Source organism: Pleurodeles waltl, chromosome 1_2, assembly GCF_031143425.1.
Source record: "Pleurodeles waltl isolate 20211129_DDA chromosome 1_2, aPleWal1.hap1.20221129, whole genome shotgun sequence".
In the NCBI taxonomy this organism is placed as follows: domain Eukaryota; kingdom Metazoa; phylum Chordata; class Amphibia; order Caudata; family Salamandridae; genus Pleurodeles; species Pleurodeles waltl.
In genome coordinates, this window is record NC_090437.1 from 978,973,209 (window position 1) to 978,991,831 (window position 18,623).

The 18,623-nt window shown below is 46.6% G+C and overlaps 1 protein-coding gene across 1 annotated transcript in view; it reads left to right on the forward strand.

Annotated features, from left to right (window-relative positions):
• The window catches only part of LOC138256038 (leucine-rich repeat-containing protein 70-like), a 47,617-nt gene that overhangs the window by 13,308 nt on the left and 15,686 nt on the right, over positions 1–18,623 (forward strand). The window contains exon 4 of the mRNA XM_069205851.1: positions 16,473–16,973. Coding sequence (XP_069061952.1) covers positions 16,473–16,973 — 501 coding nt within the window. The remainder of the gene's footprint in view (positions 1–16,472; positions 16,974–18,623) is intronic.

Consider the following 18,623-nt stretch of genomic DNA (forward strand, 5'->3'; position numbering starts at 1 on the left):
GGCATCATACCTTCAGCCATACACAGTTTTCAGGGGACTCCCTAGTACTTTGGCATTAATTGGCGGCATTTTGCTGTTGCTATTCTTTCTTAGGAAGGGCAGCCCCATCTCAACAAGGAGGACCAATGGCGCTTCCACCAGCCCAACTGTGTCATGAATGGATGATGTAGTACTTTGAACCACCACTCCTGGAAGAGCTGGAGTGCAACTGGTCTCTGTCATTCAGACTAGTTTTGAACTGTGTGCAGTCTGTCCTTCACTGCTTTTGGTGCACTTTCGAGCATGCACCGGAAGTATGTCTTGCTATGCAGTGCATACCTTCTTTGAACTCTGATCTGTTCATGTTCTCGCTGAGGGCTCATTACCAGACATGCACGTTGAGATTGCAGTTTTGTTGCTGGAAGCTTCCTAGGAGTCGCCCTTTGAGGACCAAGTGGCTCTTGGTGCTACAACACCTGGCACTGCATAGGATGCTGCCTCCTCAGCTGGAGCTGAGATAATGGAACATGAGTGCCCTCTCTCCTTCTTTGTCAAATAATTGGTTTCATTAACTTCTGCCAAACTGGGGTCTTTCCTGGATTCTATTAAAATTTATGAAATTGGTGATTCTCTAAAGAACCATGATTATTGTTGAACTGCTGACATTCGGCCCTATTTTGATTGACATGTTTTTTAAATTCTAAATTGACCAGTTTTAATTTGCCCCGCATTCTGATCTGTTTGCTGGTCAAAATAGATATTTCATTGTATACATTTTATACTTGATTTTAAGGTTATAGATGTAGATATGGCAGTTTTGCTGCAGGCTTTATCAGGGACCTGTACACTTTGAACCGACAATGGGGAGGTTGTTGTTAGGTTACTTTAGCTATTACACAGGCATGCTATTTTAGCTTAGGCCTGCAGCTTGTGCCCTTTTACTCCAAGACATGCATTTTTATTCTTCTTATCATAAACAGAAATATGCGTGTTGTCACATCAGGGCAGTTTTCTCAGAACACCATATGTTTTATTATAAAACACTTCACAGCCCCCTACACGATAGAGGGGAATTCCAACCAGTTGCCATTGTATGCTGCATGTCACCTTTGCAGTTTCTGCTGAGACTTGACACTTCTCTCTCTCCATGTGGGAGAACTCCCAGTAGACTATCAGACCTCTTCTCTACCTATAAACACAGGTATGGGGGATGAGTTCCTTCCGGGGGCCCTGATGGGTAGATTAGGGCTTACACTGCCATGCTCTTGTATAGAATATTAGTAGTGCAGGTAGAGATTTTAGAACCATTGTTGTGACAGTATGGTGGGACTTTTCCTATGTTTCACTTTCCGTGTCACAGCTTTGCTTTTATCATTGCATCCTTATAATTGCAATAAAACTTATTGAACCTAGTCCTGATTCTGTTTTGCTTTTGTATGTGTGAGACATATGTGACTGAGAGAAAGGGGTAAGATGTGTTCCACCATGGTTTTCCTGAGAAATCTAGATGTCATGTGAAGGGCTGCCACAAATCACCTTTGATCTCGGGTACTGGTGAGGTGCTGCTAATTGGCCGGAAGGGTAAAGCTGACAGCTGTCACACGGCGCAAGATCAGACTCAGTTGCCCGTGCTCGGTGTTACTGCCGCCCAAATCCAGCAGTCTTATTACTATTACGGGAGTCTCTACTACAGCTTATGAAATTATCTGAATTAAACAATAGCCACTGCTGTAATGTTCCTTGATACTAACTGTTTTTGTGTAAATATTGTCTGCATATGCTGTTGGAATCCCAAGGAACAGCTGGTTTGATTGTATTCTACTACTTATGTTTACTTTGGGAACTGCTAGGCACGTCAGTTCTTAGGCTATGAATGAGTAAAAAAGCTATTTTGAGTTATGAACAGTTTGTCTGCCCTATTTTTAAAAGGCACTCTATGCAAGGGACCTCATGTTCAGTTTGTATAGTGACTTTCAGTTATTTCTTACTTGTTTCTTGCCTGGCACAGACAGAACATGAAGATGAAAGAGGAATGAGTTCATGAGTACTCTCTGGCGAGCTGGATGTTTAGAAACATCCCAGGGCCTTCTGTCATATTTTCACTAACAGACCACATCAAAACATTACTAATAGATAAAATATGCTGTCATTATTGCATCAATGTTGTTTATGATATATCGGTTTTTAAGTGTACGATGTTATTTAAAGCATGGTTGGGTTTGTCTTTACTTAATATACTACAATGATCTAAGCATTTTTAACATTACAGCAAGAAATACCCAAGTAACAATAGTACTAGGTAGCAATAATTTTACTTATGGTAATTTGTTTTATAATAGCATGAAACATGCAGAACTTAAAAACTTTCTTTAACAAAAGTATCAACTGGTACTGGACTGAGTTACAGCTGCCCTTGTGCAAGACCTGAACAGACTACGGTGGCCGCAGAACAGCAGCATAAGGCCAGAAGACTACATTCATGTGACTGTAACAGTGGAGGAAGGCCAGCCGCTGAGGGAGAGAAGGAAGAGTTTTGGAAACATACACCAGACCCTGAGCACACAACTCAACAGGAAAGAGCTCAGAACCTGAGAGACGAGGAGGAGACAATCTGCAAACATGAACAAATAAAAAAGAGACAAGAGCAGATGTGTGAAAAAAACAATATATGGGAGGAGGCTGCATACACATGGATTTCCCTAAGAGTCAAGCCTTTACCTGGGCACAGGCAGCACCCAGGAGATTCAAGCTCTTTTGCTGGTGAACACCAAGAGGTGCATGAACACTGGAGAAGTCTGGCCAGTGTCTGTTGGATTGAAAGGGGATCCACTCATCCAAGATGGCCATGGTGCATCTTCACATTGATGCAATGGACTTCTTAGATGAGTGTGCTCCCCTCTCAGTATAAAGGGATTTGCTGCATACATGTTTCTGTTTTCAGTACTGTAGTGCATATGTAGTCTCCAGGTCTGCATCATCACTTTGTTTGCCACAATCACCCTATATGCTGTCTTGTGCCCTGATAAAAAATGCAAATGACACTCCGTCAAAGCCATTGCTAAAATGGGGTCTGACCCAAAAGTGACATACATTTACTTTCATTATAGTTCATAATCACTTCACTGTGCACTGCAATGAAGGTTTTCCTTTAGGAAGTACACGCTTGCTGACCAATTACATTGCTGTCTTTTGTAGAGAGAAATAGCAAAAAAATGGAGCATCCAAAGATTCTCTCTCTGTATTGGTGTTTATACACTTTTTGCTATTACTTCAGCTCTGGCATCCAAGTAAGCATTAAGCACATATTCTTCTATCCTCGCTGGAAGAAGTGGTGTCCAACTGTTACATCGCAGTAGGTACATTGCAGGTAAGAATACCAGGGTTTCTACTTCACAGGTGAGTACATTGCATTGTATTGTATTGTAACATGTTGTTTTCTAGCACCTTACATTGCAGGTAAGTAATTTTTAAAATAGTTTTAAGCAACAATGTTAGATTTATATATATATATATATATATTGAAATACATTTATATATATATATATATATATATATAAGGAAATGCCTCATTGGCATGGTTACCCCCTGACTTTTTTGCCTTTGCTGATGCCAAGTTATGATTTGAAAGTGTGCTGAGGCCTGCTAACCAGGCCCCAGCATCAGTGTTCTTTCCCTATCCTGTACCTTTGTTTCCACAATTGGCACACCCTGGCATCCAGGTAAATACCTTGTAACTGATACCCCTGGTACCAAGGGCCCTGATGCCAGGGAAGGTCTCTAAGAGCTGCAGCATGTCTTATACCACCCCGGGGACCCCTCACTCAGCACAGATACACTGCTTGCAAGCTTGTGTGTGCTGGTGGGGAGAAAATGAATAAGTCGACATGGCACTCCCCTAAAGGTGCCGTTGCAACCTCACACTGCCTATGGCATAGATAAGTCACCCCTCTAGCAGGCCTTACAGCCCTAAGGCAGGGTGCACTATACCATAGATGAGGGCATAGGTGCATGAGTACTATGCCCCTACAGTGTCTAAGAAAAACCTTAGACATTGTAAGTGCAGGGTAGCCATAAGAGTATATAGTCTGGGAGTCTGTCAAACACGAACTCCACAGTACCATAATGGCTACACTGAAAACTGGGAAGTTTGGTATCAAACTTCTCAGCACAATAAATGCAGACTGATGCCAGTGTACATTTTATTGTGAAATACACCCAGAAGGCATCTTAGAGATGCCCCCTGAAAACATACCCGACTTCCAGTTTGGGCTGACTAGTTTTACCAGCCTGCCACACACCAGACATGTTGCTGGCCACATGGGGAGAGTGCCTTTGTCACTATGTGGCCAGGAACAAAGCCTGTACTGGGTGGAGGTGCTTCTCACCTCTCCCTGCAGGAACTGTAACACCTGGCGGTGAGCCTCAAAGGCTCCCCCCATTTGTTACAGCGCCACAGGGCATCCCAGCTAGTGGAGATGCCCGCCCCCTCCGGCCACGGCCCCACTTTTGGCGGCAAGGCCGGAGGAGATAATGAGAAAAACAAGGAGGAATCATTGGCCAGTCAGGACAACCCCTAAGGTGTCCCGAGCTGAGGTGACTCTGACTTTTACAAATCCTCCATCTTGCAGATGGAGGATTCACCAAATAGGATTAGGGATGTGACCCCCTCCCCACCGGGAGGCGGCACAAAGAGGGTGTAGCCACCCTCAGGGCTAGTAGCCATTGGCTACTAACCTCCCAGACCTAAACACACCCCTAAATTGAGTATTTAGGGGCGCCCAGAACCGAGGAAGATAGATTCCTGCAACCTGAAGACGAAGAAGGACTGCTGACCTGAAGCCCTACAGAGAAGACGGAGACACCAACTGCCTTGGCCTCAGCCCTACTGGCCTGTCTCCCCACTTCGAGAAAAACTACAACAGCGACACGTCCCCCAGGGTCCAACGACCTCCGAAGCCTCAGAGGACTACCCTGCATCTAAAAGGACCAAGAACTCCTGAGGACAGCGGCCCTGTTCCACAAAGACTGAAACTTGCAACAAAGAAACAACTTTAAAAGGATTCCACGTTTCCCGCCGGAAGCGTGAGACTTTCCACTCTGCACCCGACGCCCCCGGCTCGACCTGCGGAGAAACAACACTACAGGGAGGACTCCCCGGCAACTGCGAGCCCGTGAGTAGCCAGAGTTGACCCCCTGACCCCCCACAGCGATGCCTGCAGAGGGAATCCAGAAGCCTGCTTTAAAGAACCCGACGCCTGGTAAAGACACTGCACCCGCAGCCCCCAGGACCTAAAGGATCCAATCTCCAGTGCAGAAGCGACCCCCATGTGGCCCTCTCCCTTGCCCAGGTGGTGGCTACCCCAAGGAGCGCCCCCCTTGCCTGCCTGCATCGCTGAAGAGACCCCTGGGTCTCTCATTGAAACCAATTGCAAACCTGACGCTTGTTTGCACTCTGCACCCGGCCGCCCCTGTGCCGCTGAGGGTGCACTTTTTGTGCTGACTTGTGTCCCCCCCCAGTGCCCTACAAAACCCCCCTGGTCTGCCCTCCGAAGTCACGGGTACTTACCTACTGGCAGACCGGAACCGGGGCACCCCCTTCTCAATTGAAACCTATGCGTTTTGGGCACCACTTTGAACTCTGCACCTGTCCGGCCCTGAGCTGCTGGTGTGGTAACTTTGGGGCTGCTCTGAACCCCCCACGGTGGGCTACCTTGGACCCAAACTTGAACCTTGTAAGTGCTTTACTTACCTGAAAACTAACAAAATACTTACCTCCCCCAGGAACTGTTGAATTTTGCACTGTTTAGTTTTAAAATAGCTGATTGCCATTTTTGCCAAAACTGTACATGTTATATTGTTGAATCAAAGTTCCTAAGATACCTGAGTGAAATACCTTTCATTTAAAGTATTGACTGTAAATCTTGAACCTGTGGTTCTTAAAATAAACTAAGAAAATATATTTTTCTATATAAAAACCTATTGGCCTGGAATTGTCTTTGAGTGTGTGTTCCTCATTTATTGCCTGTGTGTATGTACAACAAATGCTTAACACTACCCTCTGATAAGCCTACTGCCCGACCACACTACCACAAAATAGAGCATTAGAATTATCTCTTTTTGCCACTATCTTACCTCTAAGGGGAACCCTTGGACTCTGTGCATGCTATTTCTTACTTTGAAATAGTACATACAGAGCCAACTTCCTACAAAATATATATATATATATATATATATATATATATATACACACACAAAAATGATTTTGTAGGGTACTGGGATGGGTAGTAAAGTAAGATGGTTTTAGGGGGTTCAGGGATATATATATATATATATATATATATATACATATATATATATATATATATAGACACATATGTGTATATATATTGAAATACTTGAAATACATTTGTGTATATATATATATATATATATATATATATAATACAACATATGGCCCTGGAGGATGGGGTCCTCAGGCCTGTAAAGGCACACCCCCTCCTCTCCTGACAATATAACATTTTAAACTAAAAAAAAAACCACTAAATTCACCAGTAATAGTTATCGCAAGAGCTAAAACTTGGGCCCTCATTATGAACATGGCGGGACCGTCAAATAATGAAAGCAATGAAAAACAGCCAGCGTGAAAACCACTCACCGCCAGCAGAGGAGTGCCGTCATTGACGGAAGAGGCCGCCCACAGGGCGACGGAAAGGCCCCACCCACCCAACAAATAATGAAGTGCAAGACCACCGTTAGTTCTGGGGCGGGAACCACCGCCACGCAAAGCCTGGCGGAAACAAGCAATATAAAAGAAAACACTCACTGCAGGCACACAGAACACACCGAAGCAGACATGGAGAGAGTGTTGGAAATCATGCCAGTCCTGCTCCTTGCCATATACCAACACAACCGTGACTGCCGACGAAGACGACAATGGTAAGTACTGCAACCTACTAAACAAGGGAAGAAAGGGCACAGTTACACACCCACCCACCCACCCCAGCCACCCTGCAACGCACCCCTAGCCTCTCACACCATAACAAGCCACACACACCAGAACAAGAGGTACTTACACGACACAAGGCCAATACAACCTGCCCAAAGTACACACATGTGCACACCATACCCCCACAATGAAATGAGGAACCACTTCTCCAGAGTGTGCAAACAGCAACACTGGGCACTCAAACTTTAATAATTGTGGAAAATTCAATGTCCAAATAAGGCCATTGGCCACTCCAACAAAAAAAGTCTGAAGGGCCCAAATGGCCTGAACTTGACTCCCAATTGTGCACATGGTATTCCACCATAAAGGGACATCAATGGGGCAGCCAGGCACCTCAGGGAACAGGGGCAGGGGCGAGGACTTACATCTGGGAGGTGGGGCTTGGGCTTACGTTTGGGAGGTGGAGGGGGTTTGGGTTTAGACTTGGAAGGTGGGGGAGTGGGCTTGGACTGGGGGGTGGCAGATGGACCAGGGTCAGCACAGGGCTTCTTGCTCACAGGGGAAGGGGCATGTGAATGGGAAGGGCGGACTGGGCGGACTTAGATGTGGAAGGAGTGGACAGGGCAAGGAGGTGGGCACGTTTAGGGACGAGACTGGGTGGGCCAGTGGGTTCGAACAGGTCAACACAGGACAGGAAAAGTTTTTTTAGGGGCATTTGGGGTGGATTTGGAGGAAGGTGTGGGAGTTGAGGTAGAGGGAGTGCTTGTAACTGGTGTAGATGTGCTGGACGTGGATGCAGGTGCCTGTACAGTATGCTGAGGTGTGGTGGATGTGTGTTGGGTGGGTGTCTGGGAACGTTTGAGTATTTTGGGAGGAGGTGGGGTGGACACAGTGGGACAAGACAGGCTGCCAATGTACATGGATATTGTCTGGGTGTCTGCAAGTCTGGTGAGTGTGCTGCAAGTGTCAGTGAATGTCGTTGTGGTGAGTGCAGGTGTGGTGTCTGGGGTGCATGACTGGATGTCTGATGTTGTGGTGACTGCAAGAATGGGGTCAGCAACAGTGAATGAGGGTGCAGTGCATGTGAGTGTTCATGTAGAGGTGAACAACAGGGAGGCAGGAGAGGTGGACACACTGGGGGAAGTGGATGTTGTCGGGTGTGCTTTTGTATGTTGGCTGTGTGTATGCCTGTGGTGGGAAGTGTGGTGCTTGTGTTTCTGTGTATGTTTTTTGTATGTTGAGGTGTGTGCATGGCTGTCTGAACGTGTGCTTGGGATAGGTGAAGGGAGTGGGGTGCGTGAAGGGGTAGAGGTGGTTGGAGGGAGGACGGAAAGGCCAGGGACACTGGCTGCCATCAAAGAGGAGGCCAGAGCCTGAAAAGATCTCTGTAGGCCAGACATGGCACCATGAATGCCTTCCAGGTATGCATTGCACTGCTGCATCTGGGATGCTACCTCCTGGATGGCATTCATGTTGGTTGTCTGCCCTACAGAGATGGTCCTCAGGAGGTCAACAGCCTCCTCCGTGAGGGCAGCATGGCTGACTGGGGCAGGGGATGAGGTGCCTGGGGCAAAGGAAACGCCCACTCTTCTGGGTGAGCGGGCATGGGCAACTGGGTGGGGAGCAACTGGGAGGGTGGTGATGGTATGGGGGTGGCAGAAGATGTCAAAGAATGGGTGGGCCAACTAGGGTCCGCCACCACCATGGAGCTTCCATCGGAGGAGGTATCAGAGTCACTACCGCCAGTGGTAGTTGCCTCCCCCGTGGTACTCCCCTCGCCCTCCAACCCACTGGTCCCTTTGGCATCGGTAGACTCTGCCACCTTGAAACCATGGGCCGCTGCATCCCCACTCGCTGGTGCCACTGTTCCTTGCCAAATGATGCTGATGTTCACAGACAACACAAGAGTACAGGGGTGGGGAGACAAAACAGGAGAGAAATATATTAACATCTGAGTGGATGTACATATTTGGTTCACTCATAATCCCATCCAGCATATACACAAACACACAGCACCTACAGCTATAGTAATGCCTATGCCCCTGACTAGTGGCCACAACCCTAGCATACCCCTCATCTACCACATGACACAAGGACCTGATGGAGTGGAGACCTGCCCCTAATCATCTCAGTGCCCACGGGGACCGGATTGCTGTAAGACACCTGTCAGAGTTCCTGCACTAGACAGCAGAGATCCTACAGCACCCTCAGACATCCATCAAAGAGCCATGACATGGTCTTGGTACTCACCCCTTTGTGGCTGCTGTGCAGCCTTCAAGCGCCCATCCAAGTCTGGATATGCCACCACCAGAATGCGGCGCATTAGGGGGGTCAGGGCCCAACGGCCACCCCTTCCTCACTGGGAGGACTTCCTAGCTGGGCCTCGCAGGTCTTCCTGGCCCAGCGCGCAGGTCCTCCCACTGCTTCCTGAAGTGGGTGCTCTGCCGGTTGTAGACCCCCAGGGTCCGCACCTCCCTGGCGATGGCCTGCCAGAGTGCCCTCTTTTGATGGGCGCTGACCTGTGGGGGACACACAGAATAGAAACATAGACATCAGAAAATGGCCATGTGACACCGCTGACTATACGTCCCCTATGGGAAGGACAATTCACAACATCATCCCACCACCTCACTCATTGTACTTGCCAAACATTCTATGCCTGTGCAGGTACATATCGGCCACACATGCATACAGGCATTCGCTACCATCACACACATCCATGAATGTCAACCGCCTACTCACCTGCACCTCTGTTCGTCCATATAACTTGGCATACAGGGACAGGACCCTGTCCACCAGCTTCTCCAGCTCCTCCGTGGTGAAGGCCGGGGCCCTTTCCCCTGTGATTCATGCCATTTGAGTAACCAGAGTCAGGACACAGCAGCACACTCAGTGGAGTAGTTCCATGCACGGGATCCGGGAGTCAAGTGAACCTGGGGTGACAAAATGGCGTACGCTCTACGGCGGTGTGCACCGTCACCGTTGGCGGCGATCATGATAGGCCCAGATTCTCCATTGACAACCACGTTAACCAATGAATGGGTGCACGGCAGGGAACACCGCCTTACGCCATCACAACAACCGCCAGCAGAATGAGGTCACTTCCACTGCTACATATCTAGATGGCAGGGGGCTGCCATTTTGCTAGTTCTACGCAGATATTTCCTGGTCATGGGCCCCATGCAGGCCCTATGGAACACAGCCCTTAGTCGCATGCCCACATGACTCATTTCTTCCCACAACAGTCCAGACGGATCACTTCATGTATGTCCCTACAGGTGTACATCATACAATGCTTGTGTGTAACCTACATAATGTACAGCAGTTATTTATACACAACATGTTGTGTATATGTATGTGTGTCCCTCACATATGTTCTCCACTCCTCATAGGTACAGGCCCATGTGGCGAGGGAGGGCCCCATCTGTGTACAGACCTCTTGTTGATTTGGAGACTATGGTGGAATGTCACATCATTATCAACTACAGACTCACCCGTGCTACACTCCATTAGCTATGTGCATTACTGGATCCAGTACTGAGACCGGCTAACCGGAATCAGCATGCCATCCCTACAGAAGTGCAAGTGCTCTCTGTACTTCATTTTCTGGCTACGGGCTCATTTCAGGTGACAGCGGGCATGGGTGCAGGGTTCTCACAGCCAATGTTTAGCCTCATCCTGTCCAAATTCCTGGATGCATTTGTACTACACCTGCAGACATATGTGAAGTTTCCACAAAGGACTGATCTCCCTGGCATCAAGTCTGACTTTTATTCCTTTGGTAACATTCCCCATGTGATTGGTGCCATAGATGGCACCCACATAGCTCTCATCCCCCGTAGAGTAAATGAACAAGTGTACAAAAACAGGAAGAACTTCCACTCAATGAACATACAATTGGTGTGTACTGCAGGCCAGTGCATTTCACATGTGAATGCCATGCTTGCAGGATCAGTCCATGATTCATTTGTCCTGAGGAACAGCAGTGTACCACACATGATGGATCCGCTACAAGGAGACAGAGTATGGCTCATAGGTGAGTGTGTATGACACTGGTTCTGTACATAGCTGACAGCAAGGCTGTCTGTAAGTAATGGCAGTTTGTTACAGTCCTGTTTCAACCACTTTTGCAATGGATTCTGGGTATCCCAACATGCATTGGCTCCTGACACCTGTGAGAAATCCTAGGACAGATGCAGAGCGGAATTACAATGAGGCCATGGACATACCAGGAGGGTGATAAAGCGCACTATAGGTCTCCTGAAGGCTAGATTCTGTTGCCTCCATCTATTTGGTGTCACAAATGCATTGGTGTGCAGTACAGAGATAGGGAGTGGGCTAATGGTGGATGTCCACTGTAGGTACATGGGCTGGGCTATTGGTGCCAGTGGGTATAGGTCCATCATAGGTCCACCCGTCCCTTGCAAGTTGTTGTGTGGCTATTGGCGGGTGAGGATGGTGGCACAGTGGCACACTTGGGAGTCAGTCCATGTCATAGTTACTTCTTGGTGGGGGCCTTGGTCTTGGCAGGAGTTCCTGTGCCATATCTGGGTCTGAGGGACCGTTTGAGTGTCTGGTGCTGGGCGGCATGGGTAGGGGTGCTCGTCTCCTCTGTGTCCTTTGTCAATGCCACCAGTCCAGTTGCTGCTGCTGATGTTGAGGTCAGGTCTGTGTCCTGGGCAGTGGTAGGGGCTTCCAGGTTTGTGGGGGTCTCAGGCTGTGTTGTGTAGTGGTGCTGCAGCACCCCTGCTATAGTGGCCATAGTGGAATTGAGTTGTTTCCACTGCTCCATGGTCTCTTGATGTTGGGCTATCTGCAACCTTTGACTCTGTTCCAGAGTGGCCCATCCGGTCTTGTGTATGGTGGTATGCTCCCAGGATCTCAGAGATCACCTCCTGGGCTGCAGCATCCATCCTTTGGCCTCGCCCCTGGGCCACTGATACTCTCCCACTGGGCCTAGCCCCCTGTGCCTGTGTGCACAGGTCTGGCAGTACCAATTATACTGGGGCCATCGTCATCCTGCCTGTTAGTAGGTGGAGACGCTGGCCTCTTTACTTGTGTACCACCAGTCTGTGGCCTGGATACACTGATCTGGGGTGGTTTGGCCAGAGCTGATGTTGGTGGCTGGGTGGTAGGGGTGTCAGTGGTGCCCTGGGTGGGGCTGCTGGAGGGTGACAGTCTAGGACTGTGTGACGGGCCAGGGTAATCCTCACTGTCCACACTTCCCTCTCTAGTATCCTGAGTGGGGCCTCTGTCTCCCTGTGGGGCCCTGGCACTCCTTGGACTTTCCATCAGGGTGGCATGGGTGGTGGTGCCTGTGGGGGAAAATGGACATGTATGTTACATTTTCTAATTCGGATGAGGATGCAGAACTCTGGCCTATTTTGTGCAGTTTCTTCCCCTGATGGGCCATGCAGGAACCTTTTGTGGGGTTGCCATTGCATTTTGCAAGGGATGTGGAGGTGCATTGTGGGTGGTGAAGTATCATTGTGATTCCTTGCAGGGGTAGGTGGATGTGCACGGGGGACTGATGTGGGCCTGTTAGTGGGTTTGTGGGCATGCAGGGTGACAGGATGTGGTGATTGTGGCCTGGGTGGGGTAGTGGTCCTGGTGGTAGTTGGAGGGGTGCTGCATGCATTACAGGTGTCGTGGATATGGGGTAATTGGAGATGACTTACCAGAGTCCATTCCTCCACTGAGTCCAGTGAGGCCCTCAGGGTGCAGGATGGCCAGTACCTTTTCCTCCCAGTTGGTGTAGTTGGGGTGTAGGTGGGGATCCTCTCCAAGTCTTCTGGACTGCAATGTTGTGCCTCGAAGCCATGGACCTCACCTTCTTGCGCAGGTCGTTCCATCTCTTGCGAATGTCGTCCCTCGTGCGTGTGTGGTTTCCCACTGCTTTGACCTTGTTGAGTCTGCCATAACTTCTTCTTCCTGGCGATGGGTGTGTGCTGGACCTGTGCCCCGAAGATTTGTGGCTCATCCTTGAGTATTTCATCCACCATTGTTCTTAGCTCCCTGTCTGTGAAGCATGGGTGCTTAGGGGGTGCCACGGTGTGTGTTGTGGGTGGGGTGTTGTGTGGATATTGGTGAGGTGCTGTTGTGTGGTTGGGTGTGTGAGTTGTGTGGTGTTGCGTTCTGTGTCTGCGTGTTGTGTTGTCAGTCTCAGTTGTCCTATTGCGATGCAAAGGATTGTGGGGTGTGTCTGTGAGTGTTTTATAGTGTTGTGGATGTGTGTCAGGTGCGTGGGTTTCAAACTTGCCAATGTGTGCATGTCTTGCTGTTGGGTCCCATTGCTGGCCGTGGCAGTCTGTACCGCCAATGGTTGTTCGACATCCACTGTCCGCCGCTGTGATTTATGCATCATTATTTGGAGGGCGGGGATTTGTCTGATTGGCGGTGGCGGGTGGGATCTGCAGCATTTCCACTGACAAGGCCCTGGTGGTGGCTGATGGAAGCTGAGTTTTTGGTAGTTTCTGTTTTTTGCATCATTATATGGCAGGTTTCTATTCACCACCAATGGCGGTCTTCTGTTCACCGTCGCCACAGCGGCCAACGGTGTTTACTGCCATGTTCAGAATGACCCCCTTATTCCCTAAAGTAACTACTCATGCTCTTGCTGTGTACATCTAAATACCCCACATATTACATCACTTATGACATGTTAACATCATTGATAACATCACTGCAACATTTGAAATTACATTACTAATTATAAAATTGTGCATGGCAGGGACGCGTGTTATAGTTACTAGAGATAACTATAACTGATGTATTTCAGGTTATTTTTTAATGTTTAAAACGTCATGTCACTGAATTTTTCACCTAACTATAACTTCACTTTAATCTTTGTTGTTTTGAGTGAAAAAAATCTATCTATCTATCTATTTTTTTAATCAAAAAAACAAAGGATAAAGTGATGTTATAGTTAGGTGAAAATGTCAGTGACAACGTAACAATTTAAATTTAAAAAAAACTGAAATTCATCAGTGCAGGGGAGGGGACGGGCTGCTGCCTTGTGAGAACGTGGTCATACTCATCCATACTCATCTGGAGAATAAGCCAACATTCTGATTAAGCATGTTTCTGTGACTGTTGGACTTATTAAATACTATTTTCAGTGTGCACCAGTACCCCATAAATATTGGTCTTTCGACCTGGTTTTCTAGGCCTGACACTCTCTTCACCCTTGGTGACAGGGTGATTTGTACCCGGCATGCACCTGCATTATTATGTTCTTGGGCATATGAGTCCTTTTGTGGTAATACCTAACTCCATTACATTTAGCCACTTTTAGATGTGCTGGTTTGTCAATATTGTCACCACTTGATATAAATAAATTATATATATATATATATATATATATATATATATATTTTTTTTTTTTTACTGGGGAAAAACACCACACCCTGCCTGCTCCCACTGTCCTTTGTTGGTGCGCCAAGCACACTGCTGCCCATACACCTCTACGTACGGATATTTCTAGAAAGCACTGCAGACACATGTGAAATGACTAGGAGTGCCAGTATTGTGCTAGCAGAGCCAGCACAGTATCGAGCCCACCACCATGGTACTGTGCTGCCCATTCATGTATATCTGGCCACTGCATAGTGGTTCTTCTTGGGGGGGCAATGTACAACCTACCGGACTGAGCACAGTGGTGGCCGAAGAACCCGGTGGCTATGTGTTCACACACACACTTATCTGGTTTGTTGGATATATTGTAAAATGAGCCAGATGCCACCAAGTTGCACCTCTCCGTCTCCGAGGGAGACTACAACGCCCCTGACTTACAAAAACTAACAAGCATTGATAAAGCCAATAGGTTCCACCTATACAAGATCTTTTGCCATTGTCAATATATTTTAGACATATTGCACAGCAGTGCGGGCTGCTGTGCAACATGGCTTCAAGAAAAAAAGAGCTGTTACATGGTCAACACTAACTGCATCATAACGCTTGTTTTTCTCCACTTGAAGTCATGCTGCACAGCAGTCCAGGCTTCTGTGCAACATGTCTAAAACCAAGTTGACAAAGTAAATCGATCTTGCATAGGTTAAATCTATTGGCTTTGCCAGTGCTTGATTTTTAATACTTCTCTGGTCAAGTGGGACTATCGCAGGAACCAACGCAGCCCCCTGCACTCCCGTGGAACTCTTGCAGGGGAGTCCCACTGGCTCCTGCAAGAGTCCTGCAGGATCATGGCAACCCAATTTTCTTTTCTTAAATTTGCCCCAGAGGTTGGGGTGGGAGGTTTCTCTGAGGTCCCCCTCCACATGGTCCAGGTATCATGGTAACCCTACCCTGCACCTTATACCTTTATTTTTATAATTTTCAGGACATGGGGAATCTGTCCTGTAATGACAACTGTAACATTTCTCCCCATGTTGTGGCCAGCCAATCAAAGCACGAGCTCCTGTGAGTCAGAGTGTTTTGGCGTGTTTTGGAGACCTAGGGCCACCATCGGATCTTCAAAAAGATTAACTGCCCACTTCCCCCTACGTGGAAGCAAGATATGAGAAAAAGAGACAAGGAAAGTCATGAGTTGGGGGTTAGTTTGATTTTTTTTTGCCTGGGCTGCTTTTGGTTCCCAGTCCTGCCCAAGTAGGCGGCTCGCTGAGCTCATGAGTATTAGTAGATGGTTTCACAAGTGACAATCACATGAACACAGTTTCAGCTGAGAGAACTAGTGTCAAAACTGTGTGTCTCTGGTGTCAGGCTGCAACATGTGCACAGTACAGGGGCGGGCACATTGAAGAGACTGAGCAAGAAAATACGTCAGCAACAAGTTATACTAAAACAGTGCAAAGCATATAAACATTTTACAATACTGTCTGTAATATTAAACTGCCGCTTAAAATGGTATTAATTAAATCGTCACAAAAACGAAACCAGTGTCGTCACAAAAATGAAACCAGAGTGGGTGACGCATATTTCTGTTTTATATAGTGATTTTTAAATATGATGTACTCCTGCTGGCTACGTTTTTCTTACACGTAGAATTCTCAAAGTTGTAAACCTTTACCAAAAGTGAAACGCGCACTGCTTTGCAATATTGTTCTTTGAAAGCAACTTCGCTATCAGCTATGGGTATGAAAGGCTTGATACACGTAGACTTTGCTCAGTAATGACTGTAAACAATAACGGAAGTTGTGGTTCCAGGGACTTGGACTTTCTCCCGCATTAGCACTCAAGCCCTTGGAAGCGATGCAAGTCTTTTCCCGACACGGAAGACTTTTTACTTCTGACAAAATGTAAGTCGTTTTTAATTAATATGACGAGTAACGAACGGAAGTTTCTAATTAATACTCAAAATCTAGTCTTTGACCTCAAATTATGCTTTAACGGATGATTTTTTAGCTAAGGCAATGCGCGTGTTAAACATAGTATATGGATTGATTTCGCTGTTTTTCGTATGTTATGCAAAAGTCATGTTGTGTTGCTGATTATAGTCGTAGACGTTTGCTACGTAGAAACCATCTGAAGTAATAAAAAAAGTGCATTATTTACGTCATGTGTGGCTCATTGTAATATAAATGTTTTGTTCCAGATAGCATGGTCCGCCTATTGTTCGCGGCCTTGGCCGTCGTGTTCCAGGTGGCTGGATGTGCAGGGAATGGAGCGATGCCGGCGGATGGGGACACGTTGTGTCAGACTGAGTGCACATGCCTTGGACAGCTCATGAACTGTTCATCTATTGGGATGACTACTTTCCCAACACAAATACCACGGGCAACAACGGTGATCGACTTAAGCCACAACTCCGTTGAAGCCATATCTTCCCCTGTCCTAAAAAGCGGGAAATGGAGCTTAAAACACCTGGATCTCAGCGACAACACCATCGCTGCAGTATTTTTCAAGACTTGTCAGCATTTAACAACTTTGGAACCTTCAAATCTTAAGGAAAACACCCTTCGATACATTTCAAGGTCCACACGGGAAAATATAAAGTTGCGTTTTAAAACGCCAGTGAGAAACTCCATATTTGCAGGCCTCTGTTCCTTAAACGTTCTGCTGATTAAGAAAAACAAGCTTGCGTTCATTCCAAAAGGTGAGTACAACTTAATATCTATACATTGTTTTTATGGCGAAAAAATGTGTTGAAAAATGTTTTTCAATTAGTATGTGGATCCCCGTCAGTTTGAAATGTTCTTATATAGTTAATAAAAACCATGAAACTATACAACCAATTGGCAGTGTACTGGCCCCTAATCTTCCCACTGCTCCACACTCGCACACACGCTCGCAATCCACACTCACCCTTTGCAGTAGGAAATAATGTCAACTGAGAAGAGCGTCAGTGTTAGCAAAGGAGGAAGTCAAGAACTTGATGACCCTTTCGTGTTCTTCCTCAGACTCTCAAAAACACCCCAGACTAAATAATAACAGAATTAACCACAGCAATCTTATGCAAATGCCGACCCCGCACCAACTCCAAGTCTGAAATATCCTTTCTGAGATGTGTACTCCTCAAGCGTAGGTCTGCTGCCAAATATAGCCTTGAAATTGCAGATGTGATTATCTCAAAATATTTTGACCTACTATTCCTGAATGAAAATCGCATAACAAATATATCCCAACTAATTCAAGATCTCCCCATCCATCCGGACCATGGGATTGTTCACTTGGACAAGATAGGAAAGATTAGAGGTGGGGGTTCTCCGTGAATTGCAAACGCTTGACTTTAGACCACCCCATAACCTTCCAAAATCTGTTGGCTGAAGTGAGAACATCCGAAGCAACTTACTCATTATGTATCATCCATCAAGAGAACACTCTTTGTTGAAAAACTGATAAAGTTCATAGCACAGAAAAACAAAAGCACAAACACCATCTTCCTAGAAGACATCTGTTGTGAAAATGAGAGACATGGGTCCCAGGGTTACTGTGCCACTGTAACTAAGCTAAATCGGGCTGGAGAGACCTAATAAGGGCGAAACCAGTCCTGAGTCGCGTGTGTTCCGTTCAGGAGGACCTGGCCTGGCAGTTTGGGCTGGACTGTTACCATGAGGAGCAAGGACAAGAGTGATTTGCATATGGCTGAGTCCAAACTGTGGGCAAAAAACACAATGCATTAGGATGCGGCCCGAGTGATTGCCAGTGGCTGAGATTAATTGAAGAATTCCGTCCATCATTGTGTTGTTTTTTTAATTGTATTCTTGAATAGTCACAAAGTCCCAAGTCTTGGAGTATGTTTTTTAAAGATTTCGGCTCTTCAGGGAAATTCATATAAATGCATTTTGTAGAAGTCATTATCAAGTAAAGTATGTAAATCACCTCCAGTATTATTGTGGGTAGTGAATTCCACCAGTTTGGAGAAGAGAGACTTAAAGGGCTATGGGTCACATATTTTCAGCCTAGTAATGTAATTTCAAATACCGTTGCCCCGCATAAGCTTGTACTATATGTAGTGGAGAAAGAAGGCATTTAAACTTGCCTTTAAATTCCAGCTAAATTCATAGGATGTCATAGCTACGGCAAAATATTGTCTTTTGTACTGGTCTCATTTCAAAAGTTTTATTGGTTTGACAATAACGTTTGATAATCCTCCATCTAGGTGAGTATCATTGATATTGGCATTTTGCAGATCATTTTCACTCATCTTAAAGGAACTCATCTTTAGTTTTGTTTAGGTTTAGATGCATCTCTTTTATGAAAGGGTTGAATATTCAACCCCTTAATAATGTCTGGAATATTACCA